Source organism: Drosophila sulfurigaster, chromosome 3 (assembly GCF_023558435.1).
Source record: "Drosophila sulfurigaster albostrigata strain 15112-1811.04 chromosome 3, ASM2355843v2, whole genome shotgun sequence".
NCBI lineage: Eukaryota > Metazoa > Arthropoda > Insecta > Diptera > Drosophilidae > Drosophila > Drosophila sulfurigaster.
This window is the reverse complement of record NC_084883.1, coordinates 10,024,160-10,049,147: the sequence shown is the minus strand read 5'-3', so window position 1 is coordinate 10,049,147 and position 24,988 is coordinate 10,024,160. Positions and strand designations below refer to the sequence as shown.

Below are 24,988 nucleotides of genomic sequence, written 5' to 3'. Positions count from 1 at the left end.
ATAGTTATGGTAAGCGTGTAAACTTGGCAAGACAATATGATAACCAGTTCCGCGTGCTATTTCAATAAACAAACATAAGCAAAATCGGAGACAAATACGAGTAAGCAGCAAATGAGAGATGCTGAGTTGATGCCACATTGTCGAATAGAATGCGGCACAAAGTCGACAGACACAAGAGAGAGAGTAGAAGAGTCAACAACCCATTCCATCTCCCACATCTTTCCACTCACGGGAATCGAGCAAATCAAATGTAAACATCTAACACAGCCATGTGATGACAGCGAGAGAACAAAAACTTTTGTTGCGTTGCAGTTTAGCGATTGCCAAACTATAAAATACCCTGTAGAAAGAAGCAGTTGAGAAATGACAATTCTTTTTTTCTATTCAAACAGCTTTTTGTGTCCTTTCTTATTTTTGTGGGGTATAATAGCAACAGTCTAATGGCCCCAAAAAACAAGTCGAGTCGCGGAATTCGCGTTGCCTGTGCGTGGCAAGTATTGTGTTGCATGCAACTCGTGCAGCACTCAGTCTCCGTTAAGAGTCTGACAAATAGCAAGAAGAAATGCTTATTTTATTTGCATATATTGCAACATTTGCCAGCGCAGATACAGCTTCGTAATGTGTGTGTGTGTGTGTCGTAATGTGTGTGCTCTGGGAAACACGCATTAGTGTGAGATGAATGCAGCAGGAAATGTAAGTCGTACTTTGGAAAATATGCTCACATCTGTGAGAGCATCAGCGTCATCGTATATAGCATTTGTTTGCCGCACATTTGCACTCCACTTTCACAGCATTAGCCTGCATAAATATGTAAGTGTGTGTGTTGGTATGTGTGTGTGTGTGTGTGGCTGATGACATTTCCATGTCAATTAGTTGAAAATGCTCCAAATGCTTCTTGACTGCTGACAGCAAATGATAAGAAACATAAAAATTGTATTGACAGTTGCCGAGGCTACAAGAAACCTACCCAAGAAACAGAAGCGACAAAAGGTGTTCAGCTTGTACAAGTTGCAGAAGGTGGAGGGGGGTGGAAGAGGTGGCAAGTGGCAAGTGTTAATGTGGCTGATATTACATTGAGTGCAGCCGAAATGCAAACAACTTGCGGCAGCTGCGGCAACTGTGCTTCTTCTTGTTCTTCTTGTTGTTGTGTCACTTTTGTTATTGTCTTTTGTCGTTGGAAAACATTATACGCGATGTATATGTACGTGAGTGTGTGTGTGTGAGGCAACATCATGACACTATGGGAAATTTGACCAGTTTTAGTGGCACTAATAAAAAGCTCGCAAATGATTGTAAAAAGATGTTAGTTCATATTAAGAAATAGTTGAACCTTAAAGAAAAAAGATGCAGTTGAAATTTCAATGTATTACCCTTTTTTGTGGAAAGTGTCCTTCAAAATGAACATCGCAACATGTGACTTTAATAGCCGAAATGTTAAGACTGGACTGTTAGGTCAACATTTCTGTTATATTTGATTTATTCCCAATATGTTAACATCAACAAGTCAAACACATTTTCATTATGAACAACCTGGTCGCTCATGTTAAGTATTCCTATTCCTGTATTCATATTCCTGTATTCCTATACCTATACCTATACCTATACCTATACCTATACCTATATCTATACCTATACCTATACCTATACCTATACCTATACCTATACCTATACCTATACCTATACCTATACCTATACCTATACCTATACCTATACCTATACCTATACCTATACCTATACCTATACCTATACCTATACCTATACCTATACCTATACCTATACCTATACCTATACCTATACCTATACCTATACCTATACCTATACCTATACCTATACCTACACCTATACCTATACCTATACCTATACCTATACCTATACCTATACCTATACCTATACCTATACCTATACCTATACCTATACCTATACCTATACCTATACCTATACCTATACCTATACCTAATTAACATTTATGTTATATATCTTAACACTTTGATCTATTCCTAATATATGAACATCAAAATATTTGAAATTTGCATAGGAAACAGGTCAAACTCTCCATAGTGCATGGCTGAACACATTTTCATCATGTACAACCTGGTCGCTCATGTTGTAGCATACTTTTCAGCGCCCGCGCATGTTCAACTTTATAGAGCGTGTTCAATTGCCTATGCTGACTGACTGGCTGCTGGCTGGCTGACTGGCAACCAGCGTCCTTTTGTCTACTCCAACTGCAAGTGCGTCCGGCTTTTGGCACAATTTTAGCTCGGCTTTGGCTTTGGCTTTGACTGCAATCAATTTTATTCATTGCAGCAGCATCAGCAACCAGGCAGCCATTTGCAATTATGCTTGACTGATAGCAAGTGCTAGGGGAGTGCAATTCATATTCAGCAGCAGCAGCAGCCTGTGGCACCTTTTGTTACACATTGGCAAAATATTTGCCAGCACTTGAAGCAGCAGCACACACAAAAAGAACAAAAAAAAAGAACCTGAAAATTCATATGTAAATTTCACAACAAGAAACTCGAGTGTGTGTGCTTTAAGTGCTTGGGCTCTGAGAGAGTAAAATGAAATTTGCTACCTGACTAACAAGTTGGTAGCTCTGCTGGTAGCTGCGTGGGATGATCATCAGTCATGGCTCAGTGTCAGCACGCCATCATAGTAATCGATCAATATTCAATTACAATTACAATTACCATTACGACGAGCTCGAGCTGCAGTGGCAAGAGAAAAACTTCATGCCCTTTTCACAGCATGTCGGACGGTTCGCGACCCGCTTCAATCTGCCGCTTGTCAGGTGCACAACTCAATTGCAATTTTACTCTATTGAGGGGCGTCAACAGACGAACAGGTCACATGGCGTATGCGCAATGGCCGCCCAGTCCCAGTTCCATTCCCAGTCGCAGTTTATTTATGCTGCTGCTGCCCCATTTACCATTGCACTTTCGCTTAAAGCACTTACCCAAAAATTGCCCCAAAAATATATAGAGGAGAAAATAAAAGAAAATCAAATTGAATTTACGCAATGTGACTTTGCCAAACAACGTTGCAAGTTTATGGCCTCCCTCAGCCTCTGTCGTTGTCGCTGTCATGTTTGTGTGCGGCTGGTTAAATCGTCAGCATGGCCCATCCTGTGGCAAAGCCATTTTTAATGAAATTTTCAGCTTTGCTGAACTGAGAGCTCAGACAGGCGAAAAGCATTCTCGCAGGCTTACAGAAAACGACAGGCAAACTTCTTCTTCTTTGGTCATAATTACAAGTGAGAGTGGAACTTTGTGTGAACATTAAAGCTAGATACCGACACAGGGTCAAGTTATGCCTCTCTCTCTCTCTCTCTCTCTCTCTGTTGATCAAGAAGAGTGCACCAAAAATATGTTGTAAGAATGTTTTCTACTTATGTATGCATGCAAATATCTGAGCACACAATCTCCACTCGAAAGTTATATCGATAATGAACGTAACTCGGTATCTCGCTTTGATGTGGAACACATTTGCATCCTTAATTGCATTGCCCCTGGATCTTCGCCTGGGCAGCATAACTTAACGAACTTGGTTATTAGGAACAAAGCCAATCATAGCCATAGCTAGCTCTCATAGTTACAGCACTTCAGTGGCTGCTAATAACAATTTTTCTAAGCTCTGTTGCGCCACTACACGCATAACTTCATTATGGTCGAGTTGCCACATGCAGCACACAGCTTGCACCAAAAGGGATGTTAAGCGAGGGAGAAGGAGGAGTGGCAGCAGTTGTGTAAAGAGCGCTGCTCTCGCGTTTTCCGCATCCGCGTTGCTCAATGATCCGTGTAAGCACAGAAAACTGTACGGGAAACCAGAGATAAACAGATATAGAAATGTGAAACGACGCTCGATGCTCCCCTCGCAAGCTTCTCGCTTTTGTCAGTCTGTCCAGTTGGCCAGGAGTGAGTGCCACTGGTTACTGGCTGCTCTCTGCACTCTCTACACTTTCCACTCTGTCTCTGTGGTTATGGCCATGGCCGAGAGACATGCTGCCAAAGGCAGATGCAGAAGCAGAAACAGCGACAGAGACTGAAACTGAAACAGAGTCGAGAGCCAGAGCCAGAGGCCAGGCCAGAATGAAGCTGCAGTCGTGTATTGATTGTGATAAATGTCCTTCGGCATGCTTTGGTGGCTGAGCTGAGCTACCGCAAACCACCATAGGGAAGAGAGACAGAGAGAGAGAGAGAGAGAGAGAGAGAGAGAAATAGAGAGAGAGAAAGCGAGATTACTAGAGAAATCATGTGGCTGAGCTGTGGAAGCAGTTGTATGCATTAATTCAGTTCACTTTCTGGCAGCGAAATAATTTCTAGACACAACTCATTAAATATTAAGCACTTGTTTTGCAGTCAGCCGGAAATTTATACTACGATTTAATTACATGTGCAATTTATTGACAAACACACACACAGCACGCCCTTTCGTGCTAATGAACTCCACAGAGCAGAGAGCAATTTTAATTAATGGAATCCAATAAAACCCCAAAATACACAAACACACACACTTCACTGGCTCGTGGTGCGAATTATAAGCAATAAATGTGCATATAAAATATAAAAATAGCAAATAGCTGTTTCATTCCACTTGACTACAAAATACTCTGCAACTGATTTTCATAATATCATGCAAAGACAAATTATTTGAATGCTGCTATTTCTATGGCAACATATCCCAGTTACTTTCCTTCCTTCTGTCGGGCTGTAGAGTATGGAAATGAACATCGCAAACACACGAGAGAGAAAGGAAAATGTACGCCACAAACTTTTCGCATAATTAATGCAAAAATGTGCAAGCAATGTACGCAATCTTCATTTCCCTTTCTCTTTCTCTATCTTTCTCTTAATTTACCTGCTCAACATATTAATTAGTTTTTCACATTTAAGCTTAGCAAAAGTTTTATGCTCCTCTGGATTTCTTCTTTTTATTTTCCGCTTAATGAACAAATTTCGCATTTGACAGTTGACTTTGGACTTTCGTCCCAATTCTGATGGTGATTCGTCGTATCCGTAAACTTCAATTGGCATTCATATTCCCTGAGCCCGTCAACATGTCAAATAAAAATCAGATTTCAAATGAATAAATACCCAAAAGAAAATGCGAACGCAATGAAAATAAATTATAGAAAACTTTTGTAATATAAACTACGTGTATTGCAATGATGATGATGATGCTAAGAAACCAAGATGATGATAATGATGATGATGTTGGCCACTCAAGCGTTTGCTTTTGATTTTGCAAGCAAATCACTTGCACAATTCCCGAATCTCCCGAAAATGCGACCAAACGAAATGAGTGACAGACAAAATGAAAAGCAAAAAAAAAAAAGAAAGCAGCAAATAAAGAAAAGAAAGAATCTATACATATACATATATACACATCTCTTATAACCATTCCACACTTTAGCAGCTTTTCGAATTTTTCCAATTTTTATTGTAGTTGCTTTTGGCATCGGAGTTTGAGTCTCGCTTCTGAACAATTCACTTGTGTTTATTTGGGATTTCTGTTTGCCCTTGTTGGTGTTGGCAGCAGACACTTTTGCTAGTTGCTGCTGCTTTGCTGTTGCTGGTGGTGCCAAGAAATATATTTACCATAAATCAACATCAAAATGTTTGATGATGCGATAAATAGCAAAAGAAAGCAAATGGCGCCCAAAGGCAACGCATTCGAATTCGAATTCATCAAATACAACTTAAGTGCGCCTCGATAAGAAAACTTCAGACTAAAGTCTCTCTTTCTCTCATTAGTTGTAACTTTTAATTAGTAAATGTGTCATAATTTACATACATTTATTACGTATGCTTTAAACTTTTAATTAAATTCCCAGCTCGTTGTCGGCGTCTCCACACACGCCGCGAGCAAAACGCTCTTCCTTTTTCCTCCACGCTACTCAACGCGAGCAAAGTTTACACGTCAACTGATAACACGATTAGTGCAAAAGACTTGACAAATTGGCGAGTCTGAGAATTGCTGAAAATGAAGCTAAACAAGTACGAAAACTACATTCGAATGTGCTCGACTGTAGGATACCCGCTACTCATGTTGAATAAACGCAAAATAGAGCGGTATTATTTCTGAAATATACCAAATTAATATACCCCTAAAATACCAACTACTAAGAAAACTACTGTCGAGTGTGCTCCACAATGAGATATTAGCTACTCATTTGGAAAAAGGGCAAGACAGTGTGGTATTATTCCTGAAATATACCAAACTAATATATGTATCCAAAAAATACTAATAAGTTAGAAAAGTACTGTCGAGTGTGCTCGACTGTGGGACACCCGCTATCCATTTCGAATAAAAGCAAAACTGCAGTTTTATTTGTAAAATATACCAAATTAATATACCACTAAAATGCTAACAAGTAAGAAATATACTGTTGAGTGTGCTCGACTGTAAGATATCTCTTACGCCTATTTGGAATAAAAGCAAAACAGTGCGGTATTAAAATAATACTACAAATTTATATTTAAATGATATACCGCAAAAATACTGTAATAAAGTAATTCGTTAAAAATATACTATAGAGCGCAAAAATATACCATATTGTCAGTTTTTGCCCATAAAAAAGTATTTCTTTAATAACATCTGCAATTTTAGCCTTATTGCAACCAAATTTTCATAAAAACTACACTTATTATCGAAAATCGCATCTCTAGCTTTGAAATTGCGCCTTTTATTCGATTAGTATCGATTTGCGGGGGCTAAAGTGGGCGTGCCAAAAATATGAAATAAACTTTATCTGCGTGCAAAAATAAAAAGAAAGAAAGTTATATCTTGATCACTTATAGCCTCTGAGATATAGCTATAAAGTCTCGTCCGTTAACACTGACAAAAATATATTATATAGTATACTTTTTAGGGTCGGAGATGCCTCGTTTTGATACATTTCCTGAAGGCACAAAGTTATAGAGAGTACTCGTATAAAAATGCATTTAATTGTCAGCAATTGTCAGCGCATAAACGTCGTTTATTTTCAACTAAAAAACTTTCGGCAGTTGCTTAAAGCGACGCCGTCGCCTTCGCCGCACACACGCCTTCAGCACTAATTAAAATGTTTCTCTCAACCGAACGGCAGACAAATGTGCGCAAGACGTGCGAGCATGTTGTGCCAGTTGATGTCTCAACACCCCCTTACCCTTACATATAAGACACACTCACATGCACACCTGAGCAGTTGAGGCAGATGCCGCGCCGACTGTGACATTGGCAGGCTATTAATTAGCTAAACGCAAATTCATGACCTTTAGACAAATTGACACTCGCGATAATCAAGGGTGAATTGTGTTTGGTTGGCATAAGGATTGCCTCAATTACGATGTGAATTATTTGAAGTTGTGTGTGTGTGCACACAAATACATATGCATATATAGATATGTGTGTTTGAGGCTGACAAATTTATTACCTTTTTAATATCTATGCGATTCTGGCATTTCAATCAACTTGCAAACATATATTTGCCAATGTCAATCAATCCACATGAATAATCGATTTGCACAATTCGAAACTTTTATTTAACAACACACATTTTGCATGCGAAATGCGTCGCGCAAAATGTATTTGAATAATATTCAACATCTATGCGAGTTTTAGTTATAATCTGTAGAGTTTTGTTCAGCCAACAAATTCTAAACTTTTGCAATAAAAAGTCAATGCATACGCTTAAATTTTAAATACTGTATACTACATAAATAAATCAAAATACGAAAAGGATTTTAGTTTAATATAGTTAAATTTAAACGAGACTTTTAACTGATTCGATTTGTGACAGGTGCTGTTTACCACTTGTAATTTTTATGCTGCTTGGCAAGCGCGTTACAAACACAGTTTTCTGAAGCATGTCGAGTGTGCGTAAGCACTTGTCTACATATGTGTGTGTGTGTGCGTGCGTATCTGTGAGTCTGTAAACAATAATAGCTTAAGCAGAAAACGGCGGCGCAGCAACGTCGAAAGTTGCTGCAAGCAAAGGCAAAGTCACATGCACATTACAAGTGCAAAACTTTTGAGGTTAAGACGCTTCAAATGTAATAGCACACACACACATAAACATGCACATGCAATCCAACACACACAGACACAGACGTGAAATTACACATACACGGAAAAAACTTATCGCTTGGTTGCTGCTAACATAAACTTTTTTGTAGCATACATTTCAGCGTCGAAAATATTTTTAAAGTTTTCCGTATTGTGTCTGTGATTTGTGTTGTTATTGCACTGACGTCGAAAACTTTGAAATATGCAACTTTAAACGTATGCCGTAAACACTCGAGCAGACCTAAAATAATAATAACAATAATGAAAATAATATAAAACAAAACTGCAACCAGCCAAGGCAACGAAATATTTGCTTGTTGGTTCTGGAGAGAGTTTGTTGATTGCCAGCGAAGTGTGTGTGTGTTTATGTGTGGTATGTGTGTGTGTGTGTGTGAGTGTACATAAATGTATACTATGTGTGCTGTGATATGCTAATTGCCAACTCATTAAAACAGCTCCGTCTTCATGCACTGACAGCAAACGTCGCTGTTGCCACAGAACTCGCTCTTCATCCTCATCTCCAGCTTCAGCTCCATCTCCACTCCGTCTCCCTTCTCGTCTTACATAGTTTTCAAATTGCCACCCCCCCTCTCAATGGTGAGTGTGGGCGTGTGTATGCACTGCATTTACATGCAAATAATGTTGTGTGCTTGTGTGCAAGTATGTGTGTGTGTGCGCATTCTAATTTAATCAGTCTGCTAAATAATGAGGCAACACAACAACAATAACGACTACGACAACGACAAGCACAAAAACAGCAGCAACAATGACAAAGGCAACAGCATAGAGAAGAAGAAGAAGCATCTACTCAATTTTCGCTCAGCTGCTGCAACACTTGAAATACCCTTTAAACAATTTGCAGAATGTTCAAGTACATAAAGTTTTCAGAGAAATTCATGAAATTTTTAGCGATTAGTTGAATAAATTGTGCAAACTCTTGATTGCATCTCTCTCCCATCTTGGATTACTTCTTGCAGCATAAATTACAGGGTATACGCTTAGTCAGTTAACTTGATTCATTCAGATTCGTCAGACTTTGGCTGTTAGTTTCTTTTTATGGTGCCGCTCGCTGAATGCATTTCATTCTTGCTTAATTAAATGCACTTTGTTGTGGCCAAATATTATTTTAGCAGAGCAAAAGTTGTTAGAGAATTGCAGTGACAGCAACTGCTTAAAAAACTTGTTGCCAAATAACAACACTGACTAATTTCGTGCTTTCTCTCTTTCTCATTTCAGGTAAGCTGACGTTGCTCATGGCATAAAGTTTGTTAACAACACAAGCGTAAATACCCAAAAGGCTTAACAGTTACATTATTTATGCCTAAGCCTTATCAAAATACACTCACACACACAGACACACATACACTCTTATATAAGTGTGTAGGGACCTTCTCTAAAGTTGGAAAATCTTCTATAATCGTTTTATAAATTTATGCGAGCGCCGCAACAAAAAAGTGCTGGGCACATGTTTTGTGGCTTCTCAAGTTGAGTAAACCTTATGAGCCTTAAAGTTATCTCTTCTATTAGCTATGTATGTGTATGTGTGTGTGTGTCTTTGTGTCATTATCACGGGAAAAAGTAAAAGGACAACGCTCAACAGTAAGCAGTTATTTACGATTAAAAGTGAAAGCTCTTAACCTTAACAAATGTGGGTAGACATATTTTTCTCTCCAGCATTCGCATTCGCTTGCCCATTTTTTGGTGGCATGCAACTTGGCAGCAAACGAGCATTTAAACGTTAGAATAATCTCGCAAATGAGATATGCGGGCTTCGTGTTTTTATGTTGATTGAATTTATAGCTATTTAAAGCTATTTAAACCATCAGCAAAAGTCGAATCTTTTGTTGTTGTGAAATATTTAATTAGGTGAAAAGCATTTAAAGGAGACAAAAAAATACAGAACTACAAATTAAATCGTTTGGGATTAAGGAATGAAAGTTCACATTTTAAAAATATACATTCTTGCATTTTCTTCTATCAATTTATTAGCTTTATAAAATATTTTCCCAAAATGTTATAGTGTTCTAATTCAATAAATCTTATCTCAGGCTTAAGGCAGGAATATGAACTAGTTGCTACATAATATATTAGTTGTCTTATTGGTTGTAAATAAATTCGATTGCGATTCAGGGATTGAAGTTCGCAGTTACAAAATATGTCTTAATACCCATAGGGTAGTCGAGTATCAAGAAAGGCAGATGGAGGCATCTCCCACCCCATAAAGCATATATATTCTTGAGACGATATAGCCATGTCCATCCGTCTGTCCGTCCTAGATCTCAGAGACTAAAAGAGATAGAAATATAATTTGTTATTTTCAAGTTTATTTAAAATTTTTGCCACGCCCACTTCCACATCCGTAAATAAAAAATTGTAAATTGTAAAGCTAGAGCCGTAATTTTCGGGGGAAACAATAATTGCAGTACTTATGACTTCTGAAAATTTGGTTGCCATCAGATAAAAATTTTAGAAGATATTTAAGAAATATGCCAAAAAAATCTTCAGAAAAATTTAATTTTGGTGGTCCATTAATTTAGTACATTTTAAGAATGTTTCGTACTGTTTATTTTTATTAAAAATGGGTATCTTTCTTGTTTTCTTGTTCGTTATTTAAGAAAGATATTATTTAAGATGCTTTTGTATGGCAAAAAACTCCGACCAAATGGTATATTTTGTACTCTATAGTATATTTTGAATGTATTACAATGTGAATATACTAAATATAGGATTCGAATATACCAAATATAGGATTTGGTATATTATGTTGATTTTGTGGGATATTCTTTTTAAGAATATAGATTTATTTAGAAAGGAACACTATGCTTCGCTTTGGTTATTAAATATTTGTAAAAAAGATTGCCTAATTGTTCCAATTAAAATCTAAGCTTAAATACATCCTCAATAGTCCATTTAGTGAATTGGAATTGGCTTTTAAAGCGTTCATCGTGGCCAATCTCAGTTTCAATGAATGTCGCTGGCATATCAGCAAAACATTGTCAACCCAAAATGTGAAATGCTGTGAAATGAAATTTGTTATTGGCCCGTTGCCAATTTCGCTGTTTTGCACGCTTGCATTAATTGCTGATCTGTCTCCCCTTCTGCGTTTTTCTCTCTCTCTCTTTATTTGTGTGGACGTGTGTTTACCGCCGTCTACTGTTTGAGGCCACTATAAATTCACATTACGCTTGCCACTGCATACAACACCTAATAAAGAGGCGGGGAATGGGGGTAGGCCATGTGTGGGTGTGTGAGTGTGTGTGTGTGGGTGTGGGCGTGGCATTGTGCATATAATGAACTCAAACCAGCGAACTGAACAGGCCCTTAACTTAATTAAAAATGACATTCTATGCGCGTAGCGTTTATTTCGCATTTGTAAAAGGCCAGGACATAAGCAGACCATAGTCAAGGGGCGTGGCAAGGCCTCCCAGCAGCTAAATACGAGCGTGTGCGTGTGTGTGTGGGTGTGGGTTCAGATGCCTCACATATTTTACCGTGAAAATATTTGCAATTCGTTGCAAGTTGTAAAATTTCGTTTGTTGTTTATGCGGCGCCACTTGGTTTTCCGCTTTAGACGTCGTCGTCGTCGTTGTTGGCGCGTATTTTGGGCAACTTCATTGCGTTGGCAATAAACGTTTTGTGTGTGTGTTTACAGCATTGCGTATACGCCACGTTAACTGCCGCATCAATTACCAGTCACAAATAGTATCAATTAAAAAAATAAACACACGTTTGCCAACGACGAGCAAAGCGAAAACGTAACAAAACGAAAGGCAAACGAGAAATTAATTACTCTTGTTATTTTACGGCATTTGGTAGAGAAAAGGGCATAGAGCACGATTTATGCATATCAATTTAATTAAATAAGTTATTATAAATTTTAATTGGATTTTTGTTGATGCTAAATATGCACAGTTAATGCATTTACATACCCTGTAAAAAGTCGACTTTAAGCAGGTGTTTTCAACGTCCATTTACTTAACTAATTTAAAGTGAATTTATTACACGGTATCACCGAGTTGAGCATGCTCAGCGATTGCACTTCCTGTAAAGGATACGCCAACTAATTAAATGCTGAACTTTGGCAACCGGTTTATGACATTAATTTGTGCAAAGCGACACATTTGGGCAATTGAATTGTTTTTCCGCTGTTTATGTTTCTGTTTATATTTGCATAAATCAGATGACACCAAACGGCATGTATTGATGATGGGCTGATCAGAGACCAGAGGGAATTACTAACAATTATTAAAGCCAGTTAAACGATGGCACTTTAACCGCCACTTAAACAGGATATTTAAGTGCACTCTTGTGTATCGTATCGTTAAGTTGCAAATTGCATAAATTGCTTGAAAACCAAAACTTCATTATCAACTGAGAAACTCATTGTGTTAAGAACTCTCTAATGGTTTTGTTCTGCTGCAGTTCATTCATGAGACCTATTATCGAAATATGCAACATTTGTATTAAGCTAATGCTGTGGAAGTTGCAACTAGCCTTAAGTTTGGTCGCCTCGACCAGTTGCCACCTGACAAACTGAAGTTCTTGGCTGCTCTGAATGTTGTCAACTGCCGGATATGAATCTCTGCCAAAGCCAATTTAATCTTTGCTCTTGCCAGGGCAGTCAGACTGCCAATTAGAATACCCTTCAATTGCACGCATTTAAGTTGAAAGTTTTAAAGCACAATATTAGAGCTTAGAACTATTTTAAGTAAATAGTTTCTATTGAGAATAACATTATTAATAATGACGAGTGTTCAATGAAACCATATAATGAAAATGTACCAACAATATACCACAAAATTACTAAAATATACCAAAGCCTATATTCAAAATTGCTATCGAAAATAACATTATTAATAATGTGAAGTGTTCTCGACTGTGCTACACTTTTCAATGAAAACATATTATGAATATACCAAAAACATACCATAAAATACTGAAATATACAACCTACTAAATTTAGTATATCGATGCAAAATACACCACAGAAGACTAAAATATACCAAAGCATATATTTGGTATATCGATATTGTACTACATTACAAATATACCATAGAGTTCAAAATATACCAAAGCTCACATTTGGTACATCGATATTGTTCTGCATTAAAAGTATACCATATACTACTAAAATATACCAAAGCCTACATTTGGTATATCGATATTGTGCTGCATTGATAATATACCATGTAGTACAAAATATACCATATTGTTAGATAAGCCCACTAAGACGTGATTGAAAAACCTCAACGTTTTTTGCTATACAAAAGTATTTCTTAAATGACTATAAGTTTTACCTGATGGCAACCATATTTTCAGAGTGTCTGCTAGTCTACTACACTCGTAGGTTTACTTTAATAATGTAAAATAGTTACTCAAGCGAGGCATTTATCAGTAACCATGGTCTATCGGTGAGCTTGTGTGTGTGTGTGTGTGTGTTGCAGACACAGACGCTGTGGGAAAGGCAAAAGCCGACAGGAGCTTAGTTCGTTTGGTGTTGTTGGTGTAAAGAGCTAGTTAACTATTTATGAAGCTCTGTCTGTGTTTGTTCAATTTTCATTTATTGCAAATTAGTTTTCATCCAATATTCGCTTGCAATTGTCATTGCTGGGTTTGCCAATTTATGCATAATTTATGAAAATGCGCGTTGATTGAATTTGACCCCCAAAAACATTTTGGCCAATTCAATTTTGGGCTCATTAATTTTGCTTTTGTTTGACAACTGCAATGACCAGGAGTATAGATACATAGATAGCGATTTTATGAACTGCTCACGACAACGACATCGGTCAGAGAGGTAGAAAGAGATAGAGAGAGTTCTTCGCCACATCCTGGTTCCGGATCTCTCTCTGGCTTTGGCTACATTTCTGCTTTTATTTTACCCACTTTGCACATTGCACAGCAATTAAAATTGATTTATACCGTCGAGACAGCAACAGAACAGTTAAATGCACTCCGCCAGTGGTCATATATCTCGATGAGAGCCATGCAGGCGAGAGTGGTAGGAATATGAAGGCAGGCGGAGGAGGAGGATCTACTTTCCCTTTTTTTGTGCTTTTTTCCTTGGTCTAGTCAAATCTCTCCCCATACGTGAGAGTTGTGCATTTATCAAAGACTGTCCTTTCCATCTTTCTGTTGTCTGTCTTTTGGTTTGCTCTATTTCAAAGCTTTCTGTCAGCAACGTCTCCAGCTGCTAATTAGATGAAATAATTTATTTTTATTACTTTGCCTTAGGCAAATGTTTCTGAGACCACGAATTATTTGCCCGCCAGCTAATGCGTGTGTGTGCGCTTGTGTGTGTGTGTCCCAATGGAATTTACTTTTTAATTACAATTAAGTGAACTTAAAGTTGGCCACAGGCATTCGCAGCTTTTCAAAGCTCATTAAAGCTGCTTAACCTTAAGCTGTTGCCCCATTTTCAAGTACCACGCACCTGTCAGCTGTCAGTTCCTGCCTCCCTCACTCCCCCCTCTCCGTTGTTCACACCTCTCATAAAATATAGCCGGAGACAAAGTTTAAAAATGTAAAAAGTAGCATACACTCACACAAGTGAGCATAAAAAGGAAGAAGAATAAAAAAAACGAACGGTATCCCGCGGAAAATCATTAAAAGTATTAAGTAGATGAAAAATGTAATTTATGGCCCAAATTAAACGAAACTAATAGGAAAAGCCAAGCGCACAGTTCACTGTCTGGCCGAGTGTTGCGTCCAGCGTCCTCGGTCCTTTTGACAGGCACCTTCCGTTGCCTTGTTTTATGAAGATGGACACTTGTAATTCATTCTGCGTTGTGCGACAGTCGCTGAATAAACGGAAATGAGATGGCAACGAGGCAACTTTTTATCCCATTGACTTTGTTATTGCTGCACAAAAATACGCATTTATCTTTTTACGCTAATTTCTTGCTATTAACTCAAGTTTCACTGGATATGGGCTAGATTTGTGTTCTAATTTGCATTAAATAACTTAATTTAAGTGTCCTGTTAATTGGCGTTTGCACTTCTGTTATACTACGCTTGGCGACATCTGTCGTATGATGTTGGTACTTGGCCGTAACACTAAAAAAACGCCATCTGTTAAATGGCGCTGTAACTTAGCAGCTGCGATGTCTGTTAATAACAGTTGCCAAAGCGCCATCTACCAGTATGCTGTGTAACTAAACAGAAGCTCAATGCGGTAGAGGGCATGACTGTAAACTAACAGCTTCTGTCAGTGAACGTAACGAGACAAAAGCTGCATTCCATGACGCAAGTTCAGCTTTTACCAGGTTGTAATCCTGCTCGCAAGTTCAGGCAAAGCTTTGCGTGCTCAGCATGCGCAGAGAGCGGCCATTTTGCAGCATCCGAACAACAATAAGAACAAACAGTAGCAACCGACCCAATTTGCACGCCTGCTCGCCTCCACTGAACCAAAAGCATTTTTGGCACCCCAGAGCGTATCTGTGCTCCTCTGCATGCGTGAGCATACATCGGACGTATGTATGTATGTGTGCATGTGTTTTTATCACAACATTTGGCGCTCTCTTTCAGGTTGGCACTTGGCACTTGGCAGTCGGCTAAAAGATAGCGGCGTCGTCAGTTTGAAACATTCTGGTGAAGTGTTCGGTTGTCAGGGGTTGCGCTTGGGCGCGTCTTTTACAGTTACAGTTTTACAGTGATAGTGACAGTGACAGTCGTTACGCTCTTGACTTCTCCAGTTGAGTGTGCGTATGCGTGTGCGTGTGAGTGTACGTGTGCTCCTCAATCCGCGAGTGTGTCTGTATAGGTATGCGCGTACAGTTATTGTTGTGATGAACCCTCAGACCTGCAAACATTAAATTCGCATAAAGGCGCAAAAACAAACGTTAAGCGTTGCCTGCTTTTAGGCGCGCACTTAAAACCCTTCAACACTGCGTCTACTCTGAATATCATGTAAGTTACCCGCACAACAACAACACATCAAAAAGAGAAAGAATGAAACGTTTTTTATTTGGAATTGCATGCAAAACGGTCACCTGGCAACTCTGTAGGTCAGTGTTACACAGCACCTATATTTGCATCTAAGAGTGTGTGTGTGTGTGTGTGTGTGTCTGTGCTTCATATTTGTGGCATAGTTTTGAACGTCGTCATTTCTGCTTTTTGCATTGTCCTATCTCTGTCAGTCTCTCCTCAGTCGTTTAGCCTGCCAAATGTCAATTCAGCTTTTATTGTGGCAGCTCTAACCCCCAGTTTCCCGCAAAGTATGCATGTGTCTGTCTGTACTTGTGTGTGTGTGCGTGCGTGTGCGAGCAATTTCCGTCTTTGGCTTCATGTCAAGTCTTGGCAGTCAAACACTCGGGGCACAAACACTCGCAGTCAGTTAGATTCACCGAGACTAGTGCACACACATCTACATACCTATTAGACCTATTTACATATGTATGTGTAAGTGCGCTCTGCTCGTTTCGAGTTGCTGCTGCTGCTCTTCTATTCCTATGGCAGTTACCAAATTTTGAACTAATTGCATTGTTTGACTTGTATTTTAAATATTTGACGCTCATTAGCAACGGATGTATGCATGCATGCATGCGTTAAGTGGGTAGCATAACAAGTTGTTAGCTATTGTTCTGGCTCATGTTGTGCTTATGTGTGTGCGTGTGTGTGTGTGGGTGTGTGTTTATTTGCCCCTCGAGATGTGCAATAATTTCGCTGTTCAATTAGTTTTATGCACAAATTCAAGCGGAAAATGGCCATTAAAGTTTTTTTTTCCTTTCGATTTTTTTTGTTGTTTGTTGTTCTTGCTGCTGTTGTTGTTTTTATGGCTACTATAAACATAAAAGTTTTCCCCAACGCAACGCACACACACACACACACTCACACACGCACATCAATAAAGTACAACCCCAGATTTAGCACACAGCCTCCACGTGTGCGTGTGTGTGTGCCTAGCATAATAAGTTTTGATTTGCTTTTATTTGTCGAAGCCCAAAGGCCAAAACAGTTGCCCCACACACACACACATACATACACACGCACATACAATCATCACATACCGCATGGCACACAAAACTGCTTGACACCTTAATGGCCAAGACGCACGCATGGCTAGGCAGATGCTGCGATGAGTGAAAGACGCAAGACAATTGGACAGACGACAGACGGACGCCTAATGAAAATGTATAACGAGTTTGTGAAGTGTCGACGTATATTTATATATTATTTATGTACATTATTTTTTCTTCTTTGTGGGCATATGCTTGACTGAATCTGAGCCTAAGAATACATTCAACGAGAATATCTATTGAATTTTGGTAGCGAGTGCTGTACACGCTGCGTATACGTATTCCGCAAATTGCATTGGCCATCAGAGTCAATTGCATTGCCTACTTTGTGGCGCTCATTGAGTGCCAGCCTGTCTGTCTATATGACGCGTGTCTCCTTCTGAACTGTTCTGCTCTGTTTGTGTGCTTTGAGCTGTGCCTCGACGCTGCTTTTGGCTTTCAGTTCTACAAACTGACAGCTGACATGATTCTCGTTGATAGACTTGCGAATGACAGTTTAAAAAGAGCAGCAGCAGCAGCAGGACTGGCAGCATCAGCAAAGGCAGCTTTTCGAATTCATTGAATTTAAACACAGGCATTTGAGTTATTTAAATAGCATTTACTGAAGCGTGAATTCATATTTAAATATAAATTGCTGTCAATGAAAATGTATTAAAATGTCTATCCATTAATTTAAAATGTAAATGAATTAAATGCATTTACAATACGTTGCTTTCACAATTGAGCTTCTCTTTGTAATTTGTAATCATAACGATCTGGCAACGCTAGTTAATAGTATGCATTGTTAAGTTGTCTGCGCTTTAGCATGGTACAACATAAACTATATTCAATTTGTACATGAATGAAATGCATTTACTCTTTGCAATTCAAAATATGATTATTTCATTATCGATTTGCGTTCACTTGTAATTTGTATTCGTAATGATCTGGCAAAGCTGGTTGTTAGTATGCATTATTAAGTTGGCTGCGCTTTAGCAAAACATAAATTTCATATAAAAATTCATGGCAAAATATAAACCGTATTTAATTTGTAAATTTGCTAAATTGTAAACGAATTAAATGCTCTTACTTTTTGCAATTCACAATAAGATGATTTCACTATTAAGCTTGCATAACGATTAAGATGCAATTTGTGTTCATAACCATCTGGCAACGCTGGTTAATAGTATGCATTGTTAAGTTGGCTGCGTATCAAAGCATATCATAAATTTGAAATGAATTCCTGGCAAAACATAAACCGTACACAATTTGTAAATTTGCTAAAACCAAAAAAACAATTTGAGAAAAATACTATTCAGCGAGCATCTGTGCGTGGGGCTTAAAAAAACGAGGTTGAATAACGTAAAAATGGTCACAAATATTTGTCAATGGCAAATAAAATGCAAAAATATTTTCACAGCTCTTGGCAAGCAAATTAATATTATTTGTTGGTTTGGCAGCTTCCCCATTCGGTATAAAGAATTATGGTATTATATATACATATATTCACGCCCGGCCACGCCCAAGCGCATATAAACTGTAAAACTGTCAATATTTATATTGATTTATCGCCCGTCGGGGAGGCGTGGCCCGTTTTATCAGCTGCGTAAAAGAAAGTAAAAAAGACAAACTGTTTTGATTTTTACCATTTGTCGTAAAGTGCCACACGAAATTGGTGTCGTTGTTGTTCTTCTTATTGTTGTTGTTGTTCAACTCTGCAACCCAATACTGATGTTGATGCTTCCCCTTTATCCCGTTGTGTCAAATTGTTGCCAGTTAAACTTCATATAGAAAAATAAATGTGTGTGGAAAGACGCATGCAAAATATGTTTGACAATACTTGCAAAATAAATTCCTCTTGCTGAGTGCATCGTGCCAGTGCATAAACTTTTCGCAATGCACACAACTTTTGACGCAAACAAATCTCTGGAAGAGTGCATTTAATAATAAATATTCATTTAATAATCTGTCCACAATTTGAAAACATTCTTAACTCTTTCTCCGTATACAGAAAGAAAAAAACGTGCTAAAATCAAGAATACAATCTTGAATCAAGATTTTATGATGTGAAAATTGAACCAAGAAGATTTATTCTTAAAGTTGGATCGAAATTCGACATAAAAATTAATAAATCAAGATTAAAATCTCCTTTAAACAATGGAAAAACCTCAAAATATAACCAAGATGGAAAAATCTTAAAACAATATCAAACAATATGGAATGAAGATTGTTTAAAATAAAGCAACAAAAAAACAGATTGCATGTTGTCTAATTTTTCTTATTTATTTACAATGCAATTATAAATACTTACTCTATCTTTTATATACGAACTCACTAAAGTTTGAATCCAAGACCAACGATCTACTTACTGAGCTAATAGCAAAAACACCAGAAATTTTATTCTAATTTTAAAGGAAGAAAATTTCAACATTTAAAGAGCCAAGAACACAATTTTTTTTAAGATCGACAAGTTCTTAAATCAAGAATTGCAATCTTTTCTTTTCAATCCAGAACTTTCTTGAAGCAAGATATTAATCTGAAAATAAGCTGTTTTTAATTTTTAAATGTAAATTTTATCATCAATATCAAGTTTTTCAACCCAAAAATGTTATTTCAAGATTGTTTTTTTTAAATCGAAAAAGTCGTAATTCATGATTTATGTTGTTTTCAATCTAGATTTTTTTTCTCTGTGCATAAATATAATAAAAGCTTTTATTTTAGGAGAACGAACGCCATCTAAGCAACACAGCAGACTGACTAGAATTTCTCTTTATTTTTTCGCAGTTGCATTTGCAGTTTGCACTTCTCACGTAACTCATTTTGTTTGGAATTTCATTTGGCACTTCTTGCTGAGATGTTCTAGCATTTCAGCCAGTCTCAGTGTCAGTATCGTGTGTCTAATGGAGTACTTTAGATAATTCAACTTGAGTACCAGGGCGTATATAGTCGATGCCATTAATCAACTTAGTCTGCAAGATCAGAAGCAGACCATAAATGTATGTGTGCATTATGCCTAGCATAATATTATTATAAATGCAGATTGCAGTTCGTTATGGTGCCAAAGACACGGTAAATGCATTTTGTGAGGCATTCAACTTTTGCCTACACACACACACACATATATATATAAAGTTTATAAAAGCCGCCAAGCAACATGATGCCCCCTCGTATTAATGCAAAAGATGCAGCTTCGTGTCTCGTCTCCCATCTGTCCTCAGCTGTCACGGACCTGCCACAAATGCAAAACTTGGCAACTCAAACTCAACTCAACTAACCGCAAAGCTGCAACTGCAAGATGAAGTGTTTATCTGGGGTTTCCTCTCTTCACTCCTCTTCTCTTCTTTTTTTTTGTATCTACAACAAGTGCGCGGTTATTCACACCTATGAGCAAAAAAGCAGAGTGAATGACAATGTCAGGAGTGCAGGCAGGAAGTCAGAGAGAGAGTTCTGGTCGAGGTTATCCTGGTTGGTTTCCAGCTGCACAACTTTGACTTTAGCTAATCTTCAATGCAGCGTGCCTGGATGTTTAAGCTGCCAGAATGGGATTATAAAAATTGGTTTATGTCGGGTGAATTCGCTTTTTGGCTCGTAAACTGCGTTGCGCTCCACCCGTGACCCTAATGAGGTTGCCACGGGTCTCTCTCTGTGCCTTCTGTGTGGCGATATTAATTATGCAGCCAACAGCTGTTAATGCTTTTTTATATACCCTATAAAAAAATAGGGTAAAAATGCTGTCATAAAGTTGCACAAATGTGGGTAGCAAAAGGATACTAAAAAAAGAAAGGGAAATCGAATCACGATTAACATCAGAAGCAAACTCAAACGCAGGATACTTTGATCCCCTTAAAATGGTTAGACGCAGAAACGAGTTTAAGGTACAGAAACGTATATTAAAGCATCTCCTAACCAGATAAAAATTGTAGAAGTTTTTTAAAAAAGACATGGGGGAAAAAAGCCAATATTTTCTATGTGTCTTAGTTGCTTTGGCTGACAATCTGGTATATTTTGTACTCTATGGTATACTATGTAATCTATGGTATAGATTGAATGTGGTAATTTATCAATATACCAATTACATGATTTGCTATATTTTAGTAATTTTGTGGTATATCTTTGTATTTTACTTTGGCTGACAATTGCACTATTTGATATGTTTTTCACTCTATAGTATATATTGTACTGTATGGTATATTTTGTACCCTATGGTATATTTTGAGCGTAGTACTGTATCAATTTACCAATCATAGAATTTGGGATAGTTTAGTATTTTTTGTGGTATAGTAATTCGGAATATTTTAAGAATACTACCGCATTGTTCTACTATTCAAAATTTCTAACATATCTCACAGTCGAGCACACTCGACTGTACCTTTCTTACTTGTTTTTTTTTTTACGGTTCGATTGCGCATTGACGTTTCCAGTTGCATAATTAAATATGCATTTGTTTTCACAATATCGGTTGTTATTGTTGCATTTGCATTGTTCTTAATTAATTGTTTTATGCGGTCGAATGCCATTTATTTGCGGTCAGGTGAGGACAAAAAAATAACAAACGATATGGTGGCAAAAACGACAAAAAAAAATTATAAGAAAAACTCTTGGAAATAAATTTGGCATTTCCATTTCGTTTCTTTAATTAAAGTAATGAAAATATTTGCATATTGCGAAGACGTACAAGAATGAACAGCAAATAAACTTTGTATTTGGTGGAAATTAAAAAAGTTTTCGTCGTGGTTGATACGCAATGCTGTTTTTTTTTTGTTATCATCTTATTTTTACGCTCTCTTTCTCTCATCTTATTTACAGAAATCTGTGAAACCATCGGCAGCGGCGCCCTCATCGACATTCTCATCAACATCAGCGCATCGAGATGAAATTTATATCGATGATGAAGGCACTGACGGATCCGGCGGACATGGCGGGGTAAGTTTCTAAATTCCCATCTCCCAATTCAAATGCGAATGCGAATTCAAATTCACATCGAAATTAATTAAATCGAGTCGAGTAAAGTCATGCATCAACTCTTGACCAAACCAAATTGAATGGATTTTGCGCTGATGATTCAGCTGCAAACAAAGTTTCGACAGAAAATAGTCAATGAGAATGTTTGCTCGAAAACTAATGATAGTAAAGAAAGTGGTTGGTTGGTTGTTAGTTCATTGTAATTTTTGCATGTTTCTCTGCAAGCTTATTTAAGTTGTGTTTCCTGGTTTTTGTTTTATGGCATTTGCATATTTCATAGAGTGTGTGTGCATATTAAAATCCCATTTTGCAAACAGCTATGAAAAACTTATTGTTATGTAAGTATGCGGTCAGTTTTTTGTTAACATATTCCCACTTTAGGCCACCTTTTTATGGTTATGTTCGCAAAAATTTACAACTGTTTAAATGTGGCAAAAAAAACTGCGGCAGTTTTCTCTGCAAAAATAAACTTTGTGGCAACTGGAAATAGATTAGGTTAGGCTCTAAAGCTGGCACATAACTTATCATTAAACAGTCGTCGTCGGCAATGTCAAACACGTATCCACACAAATCTCGTAAAATATGCAGAGTTCGCCTTTGCTGCCTCTATTGGCACATAACAAAGTTTACAAAGAACTCGTGATACCCCTGCCAAAAGTTGAGTAAAGAAACGAAACTGAACTGGAAAAAAGAATCTGTTCGTTTCTGGCCTGAAATGGCAGCTTATATAATCAAAAGTTGGCGTTGAAAACTCATTTGTTTATGCGCATGAAATGTTAATGCTACAAAAAAAAAAGAATGAAAAGAACACATACTTACACACATACACACCTTTTGTTGTTATTGTTGGAGTACAGGCTGCCACTTGCCACTTGTGTTGTGCGTGTGGCTGAGTGTGTGGTGTAACTGTGTGTGTGTGTGTGTTTGGCATGTGAGCGACATTTGTTTGAAAGTTTTTTGACAGCGGCTGCTCCTCGACATACATTGAAAAACACGTCCCCACACACTCACACACACACACACACTCGCACACACATTGCGGCTGCATCAATTGTTGGCGCAGACTTTTTGATTTGTTTTCAACACACACACTCACACACTAAGCACTCATCTACACACAACCACTTCAAAAAAAAGTAAAATAAAAAGAGGAAAAAACTAATTAAAATGCGTTGCGCTGACATTGTCATTCGCCCGTATTTCTCTCTCATTTGGATTCCCAGCCAGTGCAAAAAATAAAGAGCAGAAAAAAAAAAAAGAAAAACCCGTGAGAAAAAAGTTTAATTAAATTCTTTTTCGGTTTCCGATTTCCTTTCTATTGCCTACGCGAATTTAATTAAACATTTTGCCAATGTCGCTGCTGACGTCGTTTGCCGCCGCTGTTTTTGCCATTTTTATTTACTCACTCAACTCAACTCTTAACTCAAAGAAACACAAATAAAAATGTTGCTACAAAAAGAGCACTCACAAAAACCAAACAGGAAAGAGAGAGAAAAGGAAGCAAAAAAAAAAAAATAAGAAAATAGTAAACGGAACGAAAAATAAAATACAAAGAATGCCGCGTAATTCAATCTGTCAGCGATGCGGGGCACGTTGCATGCTTTTGTGCACCGCTTCCCTGTTACTAAATCAACACGAATGTCCTTTCAGTCCTTGCATGAATTTGCATAAGCCAAAGCTGAAGTTGTAGCTGAAGCTGAAGCCGAAGCTCAAGCTGAAGTTCAGCACCCGAAAAGCAGTTGAAGTGTGTGGCATATTTAGCTATTTGCTCCGTGCTGAGATTGGGCCCAAAAAGCGAAGGCAAAACAGTTGCCAACTTTGTTGTTTAGCTGGCCAAAGCGATGTATATATTCAAAGCGTGTGTCGTCAGTCCAGCTTTCTGAATGAATGTTTCCCTCACTCCTCACTCCTCCTGCTGCTGCTACTCTTCTTTTCACAGTTTCGCACTGTGGCATTTTCTAATTTCCCCTCGGTCTGCCCTGACATTTTGCTTTCTGCGCCATTTCCGTTGCGACGCTGCATGTCCTGGCTGAGTTGGCATGTCCTGCTTCGTATGAGTTGGCATTTTTATGCAACTGACAAACGCCAACTCTCTTGCTCTTGCTCTGTCTCTGTCTCTTTCTCTATGAGCTATGCTCACCTAAATCGCGCTACACTTCTATATCTCTGCCAACTTATGTTCAAGCAAATGCAATTTATTATACGCTCTGTTGCTCTTTGAGCCCAGCCCAACAACAGCAACAGCCACAACAACATGTCAAGCCTCAACAACTGCAGCGAGTTGCTCTCGCTCTCTCTCTTGATGCTGATTAAACTCGTAGCAACTCCCAACAATGAGAAGAGCTGTCTAGGTGCTTTCACTTTGAAAATATGCCTCGCAATATGAAAATATTGTGCCACGAAACGTCTCAGAATGTTGAGAAATTATCTTCCTCTGGGATTAATTTAACTCCGAGTGGGACTGACTGAAAATGTGTTTAGATTAATTCTGAGAGAGTGACGTGAATAATCCAGAAAAAAACAGAGTGAACTTTGCTGCTTAGCAACTTTGTAGTGCATAAGATTCTAAGAACATCTTGTGACAGCTTTAAGAACTCGTGTTCTCGTGTTGTAAACAGAGTTTAAGCTCATCCATTGAAGCGTTATCACACTGACTGATTAGGCATTGATTTTAAACTGTTTATAACCGCTACCCATAGGGTAGAAGGGTATTATAACTTTGTGCCCGCAGGAAATGCAGAAGAAGGCATCTTCGATACCATAATGTGTATATACATGTATATATACTAGGTCAGCGTCAACAGGCGCGACTATATAGTTCGTCTATTAATAACTACAGTATTTATGATTACTGAAAACTTTGTTGCAATCAAAAAGAAATTGTAGAAGTTATTTAAGAAAAACTTTTGTATTCCAAAAAAACGCAAACTGAAATTGTGTCTGACTTTGGCTGACAACCTAGTATATTTGCTACTCTATGGTAT

General features: G+C 37.9%; 1 protein-coding gene across 1 annotated transcript in view; it reads left to right on the top strand.

Annotated features, from left to right (window-relative positions):
• Positions 1-24,988, top strand: part of LOC133843038 (syndecan) — a 139,842-nt gene that overhangs the window by 89,233 nt on the left and 25,621 nt on the right. The window contains exon 3 of the mRNA XM_062276392.1: positions 21,849-21,965. Within this exon, the coding sequence (XP_062132376.1) occupies positions 21,849-21,965 (117 nt within the window). The remainder of the gene's footprint in view (positions 1-21,848; positions 21,966-24,988) is intronic.